General features: G+C 59.4%; 1 protein-coding gene across 1 annotated transcript in view; it reads left to right on the forward strand.

The window, feature by feature from the left end:
• The window catches only part of ZFR2 (zinc finger RNA binding protein 2), a 49379-nt gene extending 28544 nt beyond the window's left edge, over positions 1 to 20835 (forward strand). Inside the window, exons 7-20 of the mRNA XM_068535001.1 lie at positions 2208 to 2390; positions 4196 to 4406; positions 5559 to 5719; positions 6508 to 6627; positions 7972 to 8111; positions 8266 to 8401; positions 8884 to 9074; positions 11994 to 12165; positions 15283 to 15421; positions 16906 to 17003; positions 17418 to 17513; positions 18933 to 19044; positions 19794 to 19891; positions 20623 to 20835. Coding sequence (XP_068391102.1) covers positions 2208 to 2390; positions 4196 to 4406; positions 5559 to 5719; positions 6508 to 6627; positions 7972 to 8111; positions 8266 to 8401; positions 8884 to 9074; positions 11994 to 12165; positions 15283 to 15421; positions 16906 to 17003; positions 17418 to 17513; positions 18933 to 19044; positions 19794 to 19891; positions 20623 to 20835 — 2070 coding nt within the window. The remainder of the gene's footprint in view (positions 1 to 2207; positions 2391 to 4195; positions 4407 to 5558; positions 5720 to 6507; positions 6628 to 7971; positions 8112 to 8265; positions 8402 to 8883; positions 9075 to 11993; positions 12166 to 15282; positions 15422 to 16905; positions 17004 to 17417; positions 17514 to 18932; positions 19045 to 19793; positions 19892 to 20622) is intronic.

Below are 20835 nucleotides of genomic sequence, written 5' to 3' on the forward strand. Positions count from 1 at the left end.
CACTGCTGTCTAAGCAAAGGACCTCCCCAACCACGCTCGCAGGTGGTGACCCACCTCGCTCCCTGCAAAGATCATCAGACGCTAGGGCTGGTCCTCACAAAACACCCCGTGTGGATTTTGTCTTGTTCTTAGTACTCTGAGAGAAAGCTGGCACCGTGGAGGCATGCAGAGACTCCAAATCGCAGGCTATAGAGGTGTGGGAGGAGCCCAGAACCCCTCATCCCGCCCCGACTTCCCTGGCAAAGGGATGAGGGCCAGGCAGCCTGCACTCAGGGCTGCATCGTGAGGATTCTTGGTTCCTCTCACCAATCAAATACAAGGTCTGCTCCTGTGATTCCAGACCCTTCACGGCATCACGTTGAGCAAGGGTGTGACGCTCCCCACGGCCGTGGGGTGGGACGGAGCGTGGGCACGTGAGCATCCCCCAAGTGGGTTTCGAGGCCTCTCTGAGCCTCGTCTCCCCGTGGGACCGGGTTTGCCCAAGCGCGTCACCACTCGGCATAGCATCTGGCACGCAGACATGTCAGCTCCAGTTGTTCCCAGCTTTTCGTTAATGTTAACAGTGCCTGTTCGTTGGACTTTTCATTGAGATAGTGGTGGTTTCACAGGTGGTTGTAAGAAACACCGCGGAGAGGCCCACGTGCCCTCACCCAGTGCCCCGAGTGCTGACGTTTTGCCAAACTACAGTCACTATCACAGCTGGGATGTTGGCCTTGAACCCGTCCGCTGAGTCAGAGGCCCCAGGTTTTACCGGTCTCACTTGCACCTGCGTATGCCTGTGCGCACGTGCGCGTGCATGCGTGTGGTCTGCTCCGTGCGAGCTCATCACCTGCCCAGGCTCGCGCATCCGCCTCCACCACCGAGATGCCGGGTGCTTCTGCAGAGTCCCCGTGCAGCCCTTTCCTGCTCGCCCCTCCCGCGCCCACCCAGCGCCGCTTGAGACACGGTTAACGTGGAAGCAGCCGCGCACGGCCTCCGTCTGCATCGGAAGGACTTGGTCGGCGTGGCCTCCCCACAGCGGGGGCAGCACTTCTGCCTCTTTTCCAGGCACCTGTCTCTGAGTCCAGGACAGCACAGTTGGCTGTGCGGTCTCCGTCCCAGCCGAGCGAGGGGCCAGGCAGGCCTCTTTCTAATGCTCCTCTGGGTTTTTTCTCATTCCACATCTGATCCGTGTCTGTGATAGAGAGTCAGGCATCAGGATGGCATAAACTGCGAACATTTGTTCTTTCTACGGGCTCAGACTCTGCGAAGCGTGTTCTGAAGTAGTTTACTGTTGGCGCCTTGGTGTATATCCTTCCAGGCTTGTCTCCATCCCACAGGCTTTTACGTCATGTCTGTGTGCGTGTGTGTGTGTGTGTGTGTGTGTGTGTGTGTTCTGTGGCTTAGGTAAAAACACAGGTTCCTGGGACTTCCCTGGCGGTCCAGTGGTTAAGACTCTGCGCTTCCATTGCAGAGGGCGCGGGTTCAATCCCTGGTCAGGGAACTAAGATCCCACATGCCACGAGGCACAGCCAAAAAAAAAACCCCACTGATTTCTACATTCCGAGAGCACCCTTCCCACTCCTGTCCCTGCCCCCAGAGCCAGCCGACGTCACCAGTGCCTTTGGTATTTTCCAGAGGCATTTCTATTCCGCGGAATGTTGACTCTTGGCGTGGTTAGAGGGCATTGGATTAGCAGGCCCACTTTGCCTCGTCTTAAGGCTTCCCAGAGGCAAGTCAGGGCTGCCCCGTGAGAGCTCAGTCGTGTGCCAGACGCTGTCAGACACCTCGGGCACGCGGTGCGGGAAGCGTGTGGGTCTGTGCCTCGCGGCCACCTCCCCCAGGTGGACCCCGCAGTCTGGGAGCAGTGTTCTAACAGTGAAGTGTGTCCCGCGTCGTTCCGGTAGCACGCATCCTTGCTTGGCTTCTGAGGTCAGATTCTGAAAAGCCGGAATATTCTTTCAATCAGCCCCTGAAACTAAATGTGTGCTCCTTTGAGGATGCTTGCTTAAGAAACTCATTGATTTTTAGAAAAAACAAAAGAGAAGGAAACCTTATGTCTTTCAGTCCAAGCTTCTGAGTCTTCTATCTGTTGACGGGGCTTTAAAAGGAGGCCCGTGAACAGAGGGGTGGGGACATCAGGCCTCCCGTGAACTGCGGCGACGGGGAAGGCGCGGTGCCAGGTGGGCACACAGCCCCCTCAGGCCGCCCTCGCTCTCTGCCGGCAGACCTACCGCGAGCACCTGGAAGGGCAGAAGCACAAAAAGAAAGAGGCGGCTCAGAATATGGGCATCCAGCCCAACGGCAGCCCACGAGGGGTGCAGGCGCAGCTGCACTGCGACCTGTGTGCCGTGTCCTGCACCGGGGCGGAGGCCTATGCCGCCCACATCCGGGGCTCCAAGCACCAGAAGGTAGGAGCCCCTCACAGGCCCCGGCCCACTCGGGACCCAGAGGGGCGTCCGATGACACGGGGGGTGGGCAGCCACCCACGAGAAGTAGCTTTCCCTGCAGGCCCACGCGTCCTCCTTCCTCAGAAGCCAAACCCCTTCTCCCGGTTATAAAGGTCACACCTGCCCCTGGACAGAAGCATGGAGCAGGGCAGCTCATACCCGGACCCCAGAGGAAACTGTTCTTGGCCTTGGGTGTGTCTGCATGTATATATGAACCAGAGTTTGTATGTTGATGAGATCAAACGGTATATTCCATTCGGGGTCCTTATTTATTAAAAATCAAAGTAGTAAGGTTTAATATTTTAATATCAAAGTTTTCATTGATACTAAATTATTTAATATCAGCATTTGTCATATTTATTACTATTTTAATATCAGCGTTTTCCTGTGGGCTTAAAAATGCCTGTAGTATGTCATCTTGTGAGGAAATGAATGGGCTCCTCCACCCGAGAGAAGGTAGGGCCCCTCTCCCTGTGCCCTCTTTCTATGGTCCAGAGGTGCTTTTTGGAAATCAGCAAACCTTCCCCAAATGGCATCACGAACCTGCAAGGTGCTGCTCACCTTTCGGGTGTGCGCTGAGGACAGGAGGAGGGGGAATTCCTGGCTGGACGCCTGCTTTGAGCTGCACCGCGCGGTTTAGAGCGAGAGGGTTAGGAAGGCCCCTGTCCCATGGCTGCCTCTCTCTGCCCCGTCCACAGAACCCCTCCAGCTGCCCCAGCTCACCGGCCATGCTCCCTCCTGCCCCCGGGCCTGTGCTCACACCCTGCCCTTGGCAGCCCCCTTCCAGCCCCCGCTGCAGGCTGGGCCGCCCCGAGCCCCTGCCTGAGGATCTGTCTTCTCCCCCTGCTCGTCAAGGGCCTTGTTCCCCAGCCCAGCTGGGACAGGCTCTCGAATGCCTGCGTGAACCCACAAAACCCACCAAGGAAGGAGCAGTGAGGCATGGAGAAGGGGATGCGCCGGCCTGGTGGTAGCAGGGGTGCAGACGGGAGAGCTGGGCCCAGGCGGGGTGGGCTGCGGGTGTCACAGCTCGCAGGCTGGGACTCGTTCTGGGGTCAGGAGGCCCTGCAGCCAGCCCCGGGGTGGGGGGAAGGTTTGAGCTGTGAGTGTCAGAGACTTAGAGCCAAGAATGTGTCTGAGACGGTCGTCAGTGCAGACTCTGGGGGTGGTGGAACAGTCCTTTCCAACTGGAACTTTTGCAACTAAGTGCCTTTGTGGGGGGGGGGGCATGCCGAGGACAGGGGGGTGACTGTATCCTAGGTGGATCTGTGTCCCTGGACGTGTATATGAGTTCCTGCAGAATGTGGAGGTGTGTCTATGGACGTGTACACCCATGTATACCGAACATGGATCTGTGTCGTGGACATGTACACGTGTACATCTTAGCAGGCGGTCTACACACACTGTGTCTCTACCTGGGGCTGGCACCGGGCTGGTGCTTGGCATGCAGAAAACAGCCGTGCTTCTCAGCACAGTCGGTGGAGTTTGGAGGAATGGGGTCTGTGTAAGCCAGCAGGGGTGTCAGAGTATTATAGGTCCCCCATGTGCAGGAGTAGTGGGGGCCTAGAAGCAGGAGACAGCTCAGGAAGGCCCTTCCCAAGGCATTTAAGTGGGAGCAGGGGAAGGGGCAGTGTCCCCGGGGACGGGATGGACCACCGCCCTCACTTCCACAGGCTGCCAGCTCCCCCATGCCCGGTGAGGTGCTCTTCCTACCCCTGAGGAAGGTTGGTCAGGCCTGAGCGGCCCTGACGGGGCTGGGTCTGTTCCAGGTCTTCAAGCTGCACACCAAATTGGGGAAGCCCATTCCCAGCATGGACCCGGCGCCAGCAAACTCGGCCCAGGCCACCAGCACCAGCCAGCCGGCCTCCACCCCCCTCACCGCAGAGAGCCCCCCCGCGGCCCCTGCCAGCCCCAGCATGTGTGCCCCAAGCAGGCCAGCGCCAGCCAGGAGACCGGCCGCCTCGAAGGCCTCGCACGTGGGTACGTGTCTCTGCGCTTCACAGCCCCTGCCCTGCCTCAATGAGCTCGAGCCTCAGAGACGGGATGGTCCGGTCAACGGTGTGCGTGCAGCCATCACTTCTGGGGAGGCAGGACCTATGAAGGGGGTGGTTCTCTCCCGGATCCCCGCCGGCAGGGTGCCTTCTGCCGCATTTGGCCCACCCTGGGGAAGCGTGGGCAGAACCAGTGCAGCTTCCATTTCTTCCCGTGGAGCTTGGGACTGAGCCGCGTGCTGACCACACTCGGGAAGCCGGCCCTAGGCCTGGAGAATCCCCTGGGCTGCCGCCTTCCCCGTGCTGGAAGCAGCCCCCTTCACACTGGGCGCTCTGATAAGTGAGGTGGGCCCCGGGAAATCCAGGCAGGTTCCTCGCAGCCCCACCTCCAGCCCTGCCTTCCCTCGAGCGTGTGTCACCTGCACCTGCTATGACTCCTGGGCAGTCACGGCTGCTGAGGGACATGCCTTTCAAGGGTAAATAGGCTTACATGTCAGGCACTCACTCCAGGTGCCTGATTCACCCTCCACGGCTCTAGGTTTGTCATTAGTCCCACTTTACAGATGGAAGAACTGAGGGGAGGGGAGGAAAAGCACCTGGCTCTGGACCACCCGGTGAGCGGTGGGGGTGGGATTCCAACCCAGTCTCTGCTCTCCACCACCACGCTTCGTGTGGGAGGCGGGGCCTATTTTATTTTGAGCCTCAGCAGGCCTGAGATTTGAACCGTCACATGATGTTGAAGATCAAATCATAAAGCGGTTTTGGTGACAAAGAAATGTCTCCCTTCTGAGGCTCAGTAAACCCTGGTCTGCCTGATGTTCCACTGTCAGTTAACTAAGGGCTGCAGACTTTGTGCAGTAGTGGCAGTTGTCCTCAGAGAGGGGCCTACGACCTGGGCCTCCCTGTGGACCCGTCCACCTTGGCACCAAACGCCATGAGGGCCTCGCTCTCCCAGTCGTGACCCAGGCTGGTGGGAAGGGGTCTCGCGGGACTGTGGATCCCACTGGCTGACGTCACAGAAGGGGGAGGGGGCAGCGGGAGACCCGGTGGCATCGAGTTGTACACTTCATGCTGGCGGACCAGAAGCCGACCCTGGTCGCTGGCTGGAGCAGATTATAAGTCACGCGGTTCTTCCTTCCAGGGCCTCCTGCGCTGCCGGCAGCAGACAGCAGAGACCCCCAGGGGAAACCGGCACACCCCAGATCAGAGCGGCCCGGAGAACCGCCCGCCCAAGGAGGCTCTGCGGAAGCTTCTGGAAGGTGCTGTGACGCACAGCCAGTGGGCCCAGGCTACGTGGAGGAGGTAAGTGCTGGGCGTCCGGCCATCGGCTCACCCTGCTCCGCCCCGGGCTCCTGTGGAGAAGGACCTTGCGGGGCCAGGCCTCGAGGCCTCGTCCCACTTCTCCCCCTGAGACTTGCACACCCACCCCGGGCAGACCTCAGTGAGCCAGCATCCCTTGGATCTCACTGGAAGGCCCGGGTGCTGGGCTTCAGATCTTAGAAGGAAGGCCTGAGACAGGCGGAGGCGTTTCCTGCCGCCAGGCAGCCCCTCTTCCTGCGGCAAGCAAGGTGGCAGGAGGGATCTGTGTCCTGGAAACCCACGGGCACGTGATCCTCGGGCACAGGAGCCAGCGTGCGCCCCACACAGCACCACCTGCATGCCCGGGGCTTTGTGGAGCTCAGGTTCTGAGCCCCTTGCCCCGGGCCCACAGTCCTAGCCTCCCGGGTGCCTCCCGGGCCGTGTATGTGGGCATTTCTTCCGTGCTCATGTTCGTGCCTTTGTTCACCCAACTCAGCACCTTCTGTTTTGTCCCCTGCAAAATAGCCACACCAGGCAGGCTTCCTGCCAGGCTGGTGGCAGCCCCGGGATTGGGGGACAGGGGAAGGGAGGACGGGACGGTGGTGGCAGAGGGGAGCCGGGCCTGGGAGGGCGCGCTGGTGAAGAGCCACTCCTCTGAAAGCACAAACCACTGCGCAGACAGGGAGCCAGTGCCCGGCCTGGACGGCCCTGGGGGATGGAGGTGCCCTGCTGGAGCCCAGACCCGCCGCGTGGGGGCCGTGGGCGGCGCTCAGCCGTGCCTTGTGTCTCAGGTGTGCAACGAGGAGGGCAGAGTGATCCGGTTCCACTGCAAGCTGTGCGAGTGCAGCTTCAATGACCCCAACGCCCGGGACATGCACGTGAGGGGGCGGCGGCACCGGCTGCAGTATAAGGTGTGCCTGCAGGGGGCGTCTGGTGGGCCTGGCTGGGGGTGAGCATCTGTGCTCTTGACACCTTGGCTCTCGTCTCAAAACACACCTTTTGCCCTCATGAGTCGGAGCCCGTGGGCCCTTCAGCACCCCGGGCTCAGCCAGAGGGACCCTCGGCTGCTTTCACGAGGCCTCCTTGTCACGGGTTTGCCGGGGCATGCGTGCACACGTGTGTTTAGACACACTTGACTGTCGGGCCCCGTGTACACTTGTGCACAGCACACACTGTGACTCTCCTTGTGACAAACAATGGCTTCTGGATATTTCCTCTCTTTTCAGCAGCCTTGTTGAGATATCATTCACACACCACGCAGCTCACCCATGTAAAGTGGCTTTTACTACATTCACAGAGTGTGCAACCAGCAGCTCCATCTAGTTCCAGAACAGTCCGTCAGGAGCCCCGTTCCCATTGGCAGCCACTCCCTACCCCTACCCCAGGCCCTGACAACCAGGAACCCACTCTCCGTCTCTGTGGACTTGCCTGTTCTGGACGTTTCCCATCAACGGAATCACACACCGCGTGTCCTTCTGCATCTGGCTTCTCTCACTGAGCATCGCGTTCTCAGGGTCCATCCACGTTGTAGCGAGTGTCAGGGCTTCGCCCCTTTTCCTGGCTGAGAGATGCTCCTGTGTGTGGAGGGACACGTTGTGTGTGTTTCACCCGCTGAAGCACACTTGTGTTGTTTCCACCAGTGACCAATCCTTAGACAACACTACACTCTTTGAGTGATGAAATTAAGTACTAAGGACAAAGCCCAGTGAGCGAATTAGCAATGCTATTTAGAATATATAGAGCTGGATCCCACACAGACGGAGTTTCCCTGAGTTGCTCTGATCGGGACGAGCATTTCCGTTCAGTCCTCCGTCAACATGCGTGACCACTGACCGCGGTTGCTCCTCCGTGTTGCGGCGCCTTCTCCCTCTGGCTCCTCTGTCAGATGTGCGGATGGTTGGCTTGCGCAGTGGCGGACGTCACGTCTGCCGCTCTGCAAGTCAGTCATAGTTTTGTTCCCCGCTGTGGTTCCCTTTCCTGCCATGGCCTTTGGGGACAAGGAGTGTTGACACTTTGGGGATTGAAACTCACTGTTGTCTAAACCTGGCAGGAGGGACTTCCCTGGCGGTCCAGCGGGTAAGACTCCGTGCTTCCACTGCAGGGGGCGCGGGTTCGATCCCTGGTCGGGGAACTAAGATCCCGCATGCCGTGGGGCGTGGCCAAACAATAAAAAAAATTAAAAAATAAAAAATAAACCTGTCAGGAGGTGGCACCCCCAGCATTCTCGTCTGACCGAAGGTCCCCGATCTTCCCAGAAAAAAGTGAACCCCGATCTTCCGATTGCGGACAAGCCCAGCACGAGGGTTCGGAAGCTCCTGGAGGAGAGGCTGAGGAAGCAGCGGCAGCTGAGCAAGCAGCGTCTGGGGGAGCTGCGGCGCCGGCACGACGAGATGAGGTGCGGGGCCTCAGGGCCCTCCGCCCGCCAGCCGCGCTCAGCCCGGGCCGGACCAGGCGGCACGAGGAGCCGCTTCTGGGGCTCCCCACGGTCTCCCGCGTGACCGGCCCAGGGTCCCGCCGCTGCTCATGGCTCCTCGTCCCTGCCACCCCAGCAGGCGCTACGGCTTGTGCAAGAGGCGGCTGGAAGAGGAGCCACAGGCGCCGGAGGCGCGCTCGGGACGCTCGCCGGCCGACCAGCATCCACCTCCCCTCGGGAGCAGGCCGGGGCTGTCCACAGCCAAGCCTCTGGTGGGTGGTGGTCTCGTCTTGATGTCCGAATGCCCCAGGGGCTGGGAACTGGAGGGGGCTGAGGGCCTCACCTCCAGCCACAGTGATCCCTTAAAGCTTCCTGAGGCCCCAGTGGTCACATCCCTCGGGAGCCTTTGGGTGTCTGTCCGTCCGAGGGGGCCGGGCTGCGTCAGATGGGAACTGTGGATTGCACCCTGCTGACGGAGGGGGTCACCAGCTGCCTCGGGGCCTCTGGCTCAGAAGTTCGAGAACGTTGCCCAGGGAGCCCACTGGACCCCCAGTCGGCCCAAGCTCCCCACAGCCATCAGGGCCCTGGGGTCCTCACTGGTCCACCTCCCCTGTGGACCCTGTCATTCCTCTGCCTGGCTCTCCGGCCACCGCTTGCCTGTCAAAGCCAGCCTGACTCCGGGCCCCCCGCGTCCCCCGGGTCACCGCGGCCTCTCAGCCTGCCCGTGACGTGACACGTGTGCCTTTCCCCGAAGCCCATGAGGCGGCCGGAGTCCAGCGACGACCGGCATGTCATGTGCAAGCACGCCGCCATCTACCCGACAGAGGAGGAGCTCCTGGCCGTCCAGAAGGCCGTCTCCCACTCGGAGCGCGCCCTCAAGCTGGTGTCCGACACAATGGCCGAGGAGGATTCCGCGCGCCCAGAGCCAGAGGGCGGGGAGTGCAGGTAATGGGCATCGCCCTCCTGTCCGGGGGCCCGGGGTGACAGAGGCGGCTCCATTGCCGGGTGGCTTCGAGCCCTTGGACGCCCAGGGCTTTCCAGAAAACTCCCCAAGAGAGGCTCAGAGCCGGAGCCCCGAGGCTCAAAGGGAGTGGTAGTCCCAACCGGTGAGAACCGTTGTTTTAACACCAGAAGTTACTTTTCCTGTCGAAGGTGCGTGTAGAAATGTAGTTCACAGAGGATTAGCCCCTCTGTTTCCTCACCCGTAACGCGGAGGTAAGTGTGATTCTCCTGGAGCAGGAGGTGCCGCTGAGCGTCCGCATGAATCATCTTTCCCGCTGCCGGGAGTGTCGCAAGATGGAAAGTCCCGATGCCTTGTAGTGAATCATGAGAGGGAGTTAGCTTTTCCAAGTCCCTTCTCTCTGGGGGACTTCTTTTCCATTTACTTTTTTTTGGGGGGGGCACCACACAGCTTGTGGGATCTTAGTCCCCCGACCAGGGATTGAACCCGGGCCCTCAGCAGTGAGAGCACGGAGTCCTAACCACTGGACCACCAGGGAACGCCATCATTTACTCTTTTAAGGTTTTCTTTTTTTTTTTGGTGGTAAAATACTCATAACACGAAATTTGCCATCGTGACCATTTTTACGTGTACAATACGGCAGCACTAAGTACATTCACAACGTTGTGCAACCATCACCGCTGTCCATTTCCAGAACTTTTTCATGCTCCAAAACAGAAATCCGTCCCGTGAAATTCCCCAGGCCGCTCGCTGCCCCCGCCCCTGGCACCCACCTTTCCACTCCCTGTCTCCACGGCTTGGCCTGTTCTGGACATTTCACGCCAGTGAAATCATGCAGCACCTGTCCTTCTGTGTCTGGCTGATTCCAATCAGTAGCTTCTTCCTGCCACAGTGTTTGCTCCCCGACAAGAACGTGAGAGCCACTCGTGGGTCACCAGGTGTCATAACGAAATGCACTCGCCCCTCAGCGTGAACGCAGCTGCCTCCCCGGGACAGTGGGCCTTCCTCACCGCCTGGAAGGGGAAGCAGGCGCGGCCCCTCGGGCAGAAAGGGGGGCCCTCCCTTAACCTCCACCCCGATGTCTTCTGAAGGAAAAGGCCCCTCACTTAGTGCTTTGCAGTTTTGCTCCTGTTTTCTCCCCGTGCTCGTGTTTTGTTTTTTTTGCTGTTGTTTGTTTGTTTGAAAATATTTTGTTTGTTTGTTTATTTATTTATTTATTTATTTATGGCTGCGTCGGGTCTTAGTTGAGGTATATGGGGTCTTGGTGGCGGCATGCGGGATCTTTTGTTGCGGCGTGTGGGCTCTTCGTTGCTGTGCGCGGGCTTCTCTCTAGTCGTGGTGTGCAGGCTCATTAGTTGTGGCGCGAGGACTCTCTAGTTGTGGTGCGTGGGCTCAGTAGCCCTGTGGCATGTGGGATATTAGTTCCCCGACCAGAGATTGAACCGGCGCTCCCTGCAGTGGAAGCGCAAAGTCTTAACCACTGGACCGCCAGGGAAGTCGTGGATGTTCCATTATTTACTTAACTATCACAAAGAGTGTGTTAGTGTTTGGGTTTTGTTTTTTTTTTCTATTTTATTATGGAAATTCTCTAACACACACAAAAGGTGACGAGGCCCAAGTGACCATCCCTAAACCAGGGATGACTCACTTGCTCTCTACCCGTCCCCCTCCTCGACAGACCACTTCGGTTAAAGGAAACCCTATCAGACACGATGTCAGGCATCAGCCCAAGGGTGGAGTACGTGTCTCTAAACAAGACTCTTTCATTTAACAAAACCAGAACACCATTATCGTACTTGAGAAAAATGAACAATTATTCTTCAACCCCATCAAATATCCAGTCAGTGCTGAAATTTCCAGTTGTCTTTTTGGATAGCATAACGTGGTCTTTTTGTTTAGGGGTTTTTTTTGTTTTGCAGTTGTTGTTGAATCAGGGTCCAAATTGATTGACAACCTGTCAGTCTCTTTATCTGCAGGTTCCCCGCCTCTCTGCTTTGTCTTCCCCTGAAGGATCTGGTCCTGGTCCTGTAGACATCCCAGGTGCGGCCAGGTCCCCTCGGACCATCCCGGGCTCCAGCACTTGTGGTCCCGAGACAGACCACAGAGAGATACACAAATGCATTACAGAATTAGGTTATCTCGTATCCTGAGTAGTGTCACAAAGAAAACAACAAAGTGGGGATCAGGGAGTGGCGGGAGCAGGCGGCAGCTTCGAGAGCCAAGGGGCGGACATTTGTGTTGTGACAGCCGTGGGGAGGGCCGCCACGTGAGGGCACCCCAGGCAGCGGTCCGGGTGGGATGAGCCTCGTGGGGAGGGAGTGGAAGGAGAGGGCGGTGGCGAGGCGACCCAGGGGTCAGGCTGGGGGCCTCGGGCCCTGGGAAGAAGCTCGGGTGTCCCCAGCCTGCAGAGGGGCGGCACTGGGAGGGTGGCTGCCGGGCGGACGCGGTGGTGGCAGTCACCTGCGGAAAGTGACCAGGCCGGTGCGGTGCAGGTGGGGACACGACTCGGGGGGAGGCAGGGAGCACCTGGCCGGCGACCTCGGGGGAGTCCAGCCGGGGGCGAAGTGGCCGCAGAGGCGGCTCAGCAGCACGAAGCCAAGGACCGACGAGGGGCCCCTGCTGGCTGAGGACCAGGGCGCCGCTGGGGGTGGCCGCGGGTGGCCTCTTCCAGAATGCAGTTTATTGGGAAACGGTGACGGCCGCCAGCCCTGCTGAGCAGCACGGCTTCCTAGCGGCGGTTCCAAGCGCTTCTCCCAGATCTGTCTCCTCGTGGCTCTTTGATCAGGTGCCCCCTGGCAAGGGCTGTGCTCCCGTTTTACAGATGAGGAAGCGGCCCCGCGTGCAGGAGTGGGGACCCTTCCTCCCCACCCTCTGCCCACACGTTTGCGGGTTTGTCTCGGCAGCCGCCCAGGCCCCTCCGCTCGGATCCTGAAAGGCGTGATGCGGGTCGGCCTCCTGGCGAAGGGCCTCCTCCTGCGGGGAGACAGGGCCGTGCAGCTGATCCTGCTCTGCTCCCAGAAGCCCACCCGCGCCCTGCTGCGCAGAGTCACAGAGCAGCTGCCCCTCCAGCTCCCGGTGAGGCGCCCGGCCGCGCATCGCGTGGCTTCTACGCGGCTTCGACACAAACCGGTTTGTTTTTAGAAACAGGCGCAAGGAGAGAGTGGTGGAACCTGAGGGTTCCTTTACAAAGGGGGTTCAGGGTAGAGCTTGGAAACAGTCTAAACGTCCGGCCACTGAGGACGGTTACTTCCGTCACATCCACAGCAGAGCCCAGCCAGTTGGCACGGAGCACAGATGGGACGAAATCCACAGGGCAAACACTCAGGCTCATGAGACTAGAGAGGCGCAGGGCTGGGGGTCGGCCGGACTCTCTCCTCCGGAGCAGTTCCTGTTGTTGTCATAGAGCTTTTTTTTTTTTTTAATTAATCTATTTATTTATTTATTTATTTTTGGCTGAGTTGGGTCTTCGTTGCTGCGCATGGGCTTTCTCTAGTTGCGGCGAGCGGGGGCTACTCTTCGTTGCGGTGCATGGGCTTCTCACTGCGCTGGCTTCTCTTGTTGCGGAGCACGGGCTCTAGGCGCGCGGGCTTCAGTAGTTGTGGCTCACGGGCTCTAGAGCGCAGGCTCAGTAGTTGTGGCGCACGGGCTTAGTTGCTCCGCGGCATGTGGGATCTTCCCCGACCAGGGCTCGAACCCGTGTCCCCTGCACTGGCAGGCAGATTCTTAACCACTGCGCCACCAGGGAAATCCCTGTCATAGAGCTTTTCTCAAGAAAGATGGTAACCGGGAGAAGAGTGAAATCATGTCATGATTTAAATTGATCATCTTCCATTAAAATACTCAATTCCCAGGGCGGTTTCTTCTTCCTGATGTGTCTGCTGCCCTTCCCGAGACAATTCAGCATCGTTCCTCCGACTCGTGTAGTGAGCACTGTGGGCCGGGTAGACCCAGGCTCGCCTCTGGGGCTCCCAGTCTGGTCAGGAGACACAATAAACAAACACAGAGCAAGCTAACTTCCAGTTTATCTTCTGTAGATAAATTAAAACCTGATGTCAAGTAGCGAGCACCTGGGGAGAGCGGGGGCCACTTCAGACAGGACCGTGGGAGGTGTGTGTCCTGACAGAAGATGGAACAGGTGAGGTGAGAGCTGAGAGATGAGGAGAGGCCTTGAAAGATGTGGGGGTGGGCAGTATTCCACATGGAAGGACCTGCACCTGCAGAGGCCAAGAGGCAGGAGGCCCAGGGAGATGTGTGCCCGAATGCACAAGGGCCTAGATCGAGCTGGGCCTGAAGGCCATGTGGGGAGGTAAGATTGCCTCCTCAGGGAAATGGGGAGACTGGAGGGTTTTAAGCAGGGGAGTGACATGCTCCGACTTCACCAATTTAATCACTCGTTTCCTGAACACCCATGACATGACAGTTTTCTGCTCAATACCGTAGGGGTTGCAAAGATGGCTCAGATGCAAGCCCTGTCCTCTGGAACCTTGCAGCCCAGTGGCTAAGACAAATCCCTAAGCCCCATGAAGATGGGTGAGGCCATGGGGAAGATGGTGAAGGCCACGGGAGAGCTGGCAGTGCCCCCCACTCCCAGCCATGTAGACAGAACTTCCTAGCCGTTACCTGGCCGAGTGTCTCGGGGGACCCCAAAGCAAGATGAGGGACACAGTAAAGCTTTTCTATGCAGGCACCGGGTCACTGCACCAAGCCCGCCTTCGTTTTGCAGTCTCCCCGGGAGGCTGGTAATCGGGGACGGCAGTTGGAGTTCTGATGAATGTGTGCAAGGGGTCCCTTCTCCCTGTGCCCCTGAGAGAGCCGGAGAGGGTGTAAATGGAGGGGAGGGAGATCCGCCGAGAGGGCGGGGCTTGTCTGGAGGCTCTGCTTGCAGGGGGGCTGACCCTCAGGGTATCCCCCAGTGATGCAGCCGGGGCAGGCGGGGTCCTAAGAACGTGTGTGCTGGGGCAGGGCTGAACCCTGGGCAGGCATGGGGTGGGTCACGGAGCCGAGGGGCCTCAGATCTTGCCTGGAGGCAGCCCCTGTCCAGTGTCCTGAGAAACCATCGTTCTGCCCTCATTACCCAAACAGTAGCCTGCTGGACCAACTGAAGGATTTTGCGTTTTTCACTGAATAGCATCTCTTGGGTCACATTCCATATTCGTATTTAGGGAGCTTCATTCTTTTTTGTGGCCGAAGAGTATCCTGTTGCCACTTGTCCATAACTAGCTGGGTCCTTCCATGTAGTTGGACGTTTAGGTTGTGTCCCGTGTTCTGTGTTACCAGTGAGGCTGCAGCAGATGAAGAACCTTGTACACACACTGCTCCACACACGTGGGAGCGCGTCCCGGGGCAGAGTCGCTGGGTCAGAGGCATGAGCCTGGAGGCTTCTGCTGAGTGTGACTAGGTCAGCCTCCACCAGCAGTTTAGAGACGCATGGATTTGCCAGCCCAGCGCCTCCTCAGACTCTTTGAGTTTTGTCCTTCCTACAGCTGGCGATGGCACCCCATTCTAGTTTTAATGTGATTCTCTCTTGCCACGGGAGTCTTTTTTTGTCATTGTGTAGAAAGGGTCACTTTGGTTTCTCTTTCTGCAAACTATCTATCACTTGCCAGTTTTTTTTTTTAAGATTTATTATTTATTTATTTATTTATTTGTATTATTTATTTTTTTTGGCTGCATTGCATCTTAGTTGCAGCACACGGTATCTTCATTGAGGCATGTGGGATCTTTGTTGCAGCACACGGGCTTCTCTCTAGTTGTGGCATGCGGGTTTTCTCTTCACTAGTTGTGGCAGGCAGGCTCCAGGGCACGTGCGCTCTCCAGTTGAGGCGCACAAGCTCAGTAGTTGTGGCATGCGGCATGTGAGATCTTAGTTCCCCGACCAGGGATTGAACCTGAGTCCCCTGCACTGGAAGGCAGATTCTTTACCACTGCACCACCAGGGAAGTCCCCACTTGCCGGTTTTGCTGTTGGGTTGCTGATCTTGCTGTTATTGAGCTTTGGGTGTTTTTACATATGAAGGCACCTTGATGCTGGGTCTGCTGTCTATATGCATTTCTACGTGTGCACTTCCGGAGGCTGGGGCTGTGTCTGTGTCCCTAGGAGGTTCCAGAACACCCGGCATGGGGCCTGGTACACGACCACATCCTGCCTGTCAGCTGGAGTAATGAGGCCTTGTGTTGTATTTGCACCTCGTAGATGGTGACAGAGGACAAGTACGAGGTCTCCTCCGACCCTGAAGCCAACATCATCATCTCCTCCTGCGAGGAGCCCAGGATACAGGTCACTGTGTCCATCACCTCGCCCCTGATGCGGGAGGACCCCTCTGCAGACCGAGGTGCGGCAGGGCCCTTCCGTCTAGCCCTCCTCTCCACACACCCGGTGGCCTAGGGCAGCATCCGCCTCTGCTCTGGGCAGGAGGTGGTGGGGGGGGGGCGGTTGCCACGGCCAGTTTCCGGCACTTCCGTCAGCCCGGATGTCCCGGTGAGATAAGAGCTGGGCCTTGGGGCTGCAGAGGAAGGGAGGTAGAGAGCTGGGGCGGAGTGTCAAGTGGCTCAGTACCCAGCTGTGGGGCACGTGCGTGGGGAGCACTTCCTCCCATCCCTCCTGGCCGTGCGGGCACCTGCTCCCTGCCCAGAGGAGACCAGCTGTGCTGCGTCCCCCAGCAAGGCAGGGGCCCGGGGACCTGAGACAGATGCGCATTGCCTGAGCCAGTGGGCGGGGCTGCGGGGCGAGGCCAGAGGGCAGCCAACAGGGAGGGTGCAGGCCAAGCCGATGGGGATGCACCCGAGTCTCATCCAGCCACGGAACCTCCTGGAACAGCCCTGGAGACTGTTTCCCAAACTCCAGTCTTTCTTGGACCCCCTTCATTATTGTCAGGTCTGAGGGCCACGAACCACTGATGCTTTCCTCTGAATCAATTCCTTTTTGACTCTTAAATTTTTAAAGAGGAGAGCCTTTGAACCGTAAGTGGAAAGCCGTTACCAGTTGTCATAAAGAGTGTCATCTGAAAATAAATACAGTGGGAAGAAAAAGTGATGCCCTTCAGTTCCAGGTGGAGGCCCTGCTCGGGCTTGCTCCGAGGTGGGGATTGGGAATGTCGGAAAGGGTTCAAGGTCCGAGGCCTCGGAAAGAGGTGGACTGGAGGGGGCTAGAGAACCGGAAACTCCTCCGAGGGAGCCCCAGGCCCCCAAGAGCTGCGATGTCCCCGCCCTGCTGGCTGCTGCGGGGAGGGGAGCTTTCAGCTTCCTCTGTTGCTTGCTCTCAGCCCCAGAGGAGCAGACCCAGGCCTGGGGGTTGGGGGGTTTATGGGCGAAAGAGAAACCTCTGCTCCCTCCTGTGACCTAAAACACCAGAACCTCACAGAATAAGGGGAGAAGAATTTTCCTGAAGCAAGAAGAAGAAGGAATCAAAAACAGGCCGGAATTTCCCCCAGACACAGAGCCCTGGTCACCTGTGATGGCGTGTGCTCAAACCTGACCCGCTGTCTCCCTCTTAATTATGCATGCGGAAGTTTCTGGAAATCCAGCTTCATAGTTTTCCATCTGAACCGTGATTTGCTAACCAAGGGAGTCAGCGCTGATGGCACCGAGTGACAAGCGTGGAGCTCTTTCCTCGTGAGAGCACAGAACCCGGAGGAGATGGGATCTTCGTGGAGAGGATGTCTGTGGTCCTTGCAGCGTCCCAGAGAATGGGCCAGTGAGCGGAACCATGTCTTCTGGATAAATGCAAAGAGGCCTAGGGACCTGAGGGCCCGGCCACGTGGCCCGGGCAGCGGGAGCAGGGAGAGGGGTGCCTGGCCCATGTGCCCTTCTCTTCTAGAAGGAACAGAGGCGCCTCCGCCTGACCCGGGAGATGTCCTGAGCTCAGAGAAGTGCCTCCAGTCGCTGGCTGCCCTCCGCCACGCCAAGTGGTTCCAGGTCAGGGGTCGGGCTCAGAGCGGGCTCCCAGTACAAATGAGGGACAGACGTGGGTGGGGCGGCTCCTTGGCCGGCTGCTCGACCCATGTGTCCACGCCCAGCGCTAACCTGATGGAGGTTACATCCTGGCTGATTGGGTCGGGAACTTGAAAGGAGTGACCACCACTCTGGGGGTGGGGGGCCGTGACAGCCGGCACTAGGGCTCAGCCCTGGGCCGTTTGGGAGTGGAGTCTGCTTCCGGTCGCCAGCCATGAGGCCAGCTGGCCCATGCCTCCCTCACTGCCAGGACAGGACCCCCGGCTGGGCTCGCTGCCCCTGGATCAGCACTTGTTCCCTCGGCCTGGTGCACGTCCCCCCCCCTTGGCCACATGCTTACAGCTCCCTGGAGCTAACCATGTGCTGCTTTCCCCGAAGGCGAGAGCCAGCGGCCTGCAGCCCTGTGTGATCGTCATCAGGGTCCTTCGGGACCTCTGCCAGCGCGTGCCCACCTGGGGGGCCCTGCCAGACTGGGTAAGGCAGTGCCAGGGGGCTGGCCCTGCTTTAGGAAGCCCCCAACCCCTGACAGACCACAGCCCTGGGAGGCCGAGCCTCATTTCCTGGTTCAGCGCTCAGCTTTCCAACAAAGGGCTGGTGTCCGTCAGAGCGCCAGGAGAGGTGGATCGCGGTGGGGCATATCGGGTTCCCTTGGCCCCAGGGTGAGGCTTGCTACAGACACAGTCTCATTTGACTGCATTATCTGAAACCTACAACCTTGCACGCAGAATCAGGAAGCATGCAAATACAAGGGCGCCCCAGCAAGAGGTGGGGTGTTTGCCTAGACCTGCAGGTGTCAGTGCAGAGGCCCCCGTGAGGGCAGGCAGCCTGGTGCAGACCCACCTCCTCTGAAGGGGAGGTCCCCTGCGGCCCTGACACCCCCGGTCAGCAGGCCCCGAGCCCTTCTTGGGGGAGAGGATGCGAAGGCCCCCTGTCCCCCAAATCCCCAAGCTGCCATGTTGTGAGACCCCTAGCTCCTGCCTTCCGTGGGGCCCCCTGCCCCGTCTTTCAGGATCTCATCTCGTCTGTGCGCCCCTCGGCAGGTCTGTCTCTGAGTGTCCCTCTCCCGTCACACACCCACTGATCCCCCAGCGAGCGCAGATGTGTAGGTTTTTAAGCCTTTCACCTTCGACATTATCCTTGGGAAGGCGGCCGAGTGCCCTGAACTTGGGGGGACGCGTGCATCTTACGTGCAGCCTTCTGCTGCCAGTTTGTCGGCTCCCACGCCCACAGGCAGGTTCTTGGACCCTTCCCACCTGAGCCCAGGCTACCCTTGGCCTTGCTCATGAGGGCTCTGGTGCCCACCCGGACCTCGGCTTCCTGCCCGTGGACCGGGGAGACGCCCACTCTCGGCACCACCCCTGGTGGATGGCACAGCGGTGGCCCCGTGCTGAGTCACGAGAGGGGTTCACTCAGACGCTGGGAGGGCCCCGCATTCCCCGGAGCCCGTTTCCCTGTAAGTATAGACGCAACCCCCATGATGGTCACAGCTCCGGCCCTGCCCTGGAACCTGGGCAGGTGGCTCCTTGGAGGTGGGGACACGCCTGCGTGAGTCCCCAAGTCCTTGTGACCCTCATGGCCCTCACTGTCTGAACCTCGGGTCATGGAGAATGAGTTTCTTTTAACCCTCATGACACTGGTTTGCAATGTTACCGTCTATGGGATTTTACTGATGTCGAAACTAGGCGAGAGAGGGAAGAAACCTGCCCATGGCCACGCCAGGGTGGCAAGGCCCCGGTGACCCCCTCCTTGTAGAAGTTCAGGGGTGGGTGGGCGTGAGGGGAAGAGCTGGGAGGGGAGCCTCACGTCCCCGGGCCCCTGGAGACCTGGCCGAGGCTGCACAGCTGCGCCGTCCTCAAAGGCCCGGGTCTCCTTCTGTGTCCCCACCCGGCCCAGGCCATGGAGCTGCTGGTGGAGAAGGCTCTCAGCAGCACGAAGGGGCCCCTGAGCCCCGGGGACGCCGTGAGACGAGTCCTGGAGTGCGTGGCCTCAGGGACACTCCTGACAGGTCAGTCCCCGTCGGCCGGGAGCCCAGACCCTGGAGCACATGGCAGAGACCAAGGGCCATGGCGGGGGTGGGGGGACGGGGGAGCGCAGAGGAGCCTCTAAAGAACACTTGAGAACCACGTCCAGCACAGGCAGGACAGCGGACACAGACGTGCACACACATGTCACCACTCAAGGGAGCCGCGCGGAGGTGTTTACCAGCCGGAAGGAGAGGCGGGGTGGAGGCTGGAGGGGAGGGGTCCGTGCCTTCTCTCACACTCCTCTGATGGCACACCCACCCTCTCTGGGGAGCCAGGGACAGCCCGGGGGACATTTCCGAAGGAAACAACAGGGATTCCATGATGGGCTGTGTACAAAGATGTTCACCACGATGCCCTTCACGGTAGCAGAAGGAGGAGAGCACGCGTGCGGCCTGCGTGACATGTTAGATGCAAAACGGTGTTTTCCAGTCATTTCAGTGACACGGGGCGATAGCGTTTTAGGTGGAAGAAGAGGATGATACACTGACCCGTGGTGTGAGCCTTTTCTGTAACTACACGCTCGCCCACGTGTGCACACACACACATGCAGGCGGTGAGGAGGTCTGCTGAACGCGTGTGGGGCTGGAGGGAGGACTGGCAGGAGAGAGGCCCGGTGTGGCCCGTGGGCACGAGGGGGCCAGGTGCAGACCCCCCAGCACTGCAGAGCCGCAGTGGCAGCCTTCATAGGGTGCACTCTCCTTCTCTGCCACTCCCACCTCCCCTCTCAAAGATGGGCCAGGGCTCCAGGATCCCTGCGAGAGAGACCAGATGGACGCCCTCGGGTCCATGACCCTCCAGGAGCGGGAGGACATCACGGCCAGTGCCCAGGTAGGAGGCCAGCCCACGGGGCTCCCCGACTCGGGCCAGCTCGACCTGGCTGCGGGCGGCCCAGTTCCCAGCCCCCATTCACATCTGCGCTGCATCCCAGGAAGGGACTCCCCTTCCCACCCCCTCCCTTACAGAGACAGGTGGCTTGTGGGTGACAGGACTGCTTCCGGGGGCAGGGCCAGCCTGGCCCAGAACCAAAGCTACTCCCGTGATGAGGCGCAGACTTGGGGCCTCCTTGGCCGGTACTGTCCTCCCCAACCCTGCCCTGTGGTCTGCAAACACCCAGCCAAGGCCTCCAGCTGGGCCTAAACAGCTTCAGGCCCCAAAGCAGAGAGCCCGTCTGTGGCTTCCCTTTTGTTTGCAAATTTTTATTTATAAGCAAGTCTCCCAGCAGTACAGAAATCGCACTGGGCCTGACATTTATGAATGGCCTTCCGTGGAAAGAGTCAAATCGCTCTTGATCAGAGCCGAACCCGGAGAGGCAGGATCTAAGGTCCCTGTAGTGAGGAGAGAAAGAACTGAAATTCTGAGGGGCTTTCTGGCACAGTACTCACCACCAGCTGGCACAAGCAACTCCCAGTACAGTTCTTCACGCCCAAGGGTGACGTGAGCTCTGCAGTTGCTAGAAGGGTGTTGAGGATGCCCAGCAAGCCCCCGAGTCCGCACGGGGCCATGAGAGGCGGGCCGGCAGGCCGCGGGCAGGAGAGTCCTGATGGGTCGTCTGCCCCCAGCACGCCCTGCGCGTGTTGGCATTCCGGCAGATCCACAAGATCCTGGGCATCGACCCTCTGCCGCCCCCCAAAAGCAGGCCTGGGGCGCGCTTCCGGAAAAGGCCACAGGAGGTGAGCGAGGCCGAGGCCGAGGAGGGCGCCGGCCAGAGGAAGCGGGCTGGTGGGGCGGAGAGGGGCCCGTGTGAGCGGCCTCGCCTCCCCAACGGGACCTGA

This window comes from Eschrichtius robustus, chromosome 2 (genome assembly GCF_028021215.1).
Source record: "Eschrichtius robustus isolate mEscRob2 chromosome 2, mEscRob2.pri, whole genome shotgun sequence".
NCBI lineage: Eukaryota > Metazoa > Chordata > Mammalia > Artiodactyla > Eschrichtiidae > Eschrichtius > Eschrichtius robustus.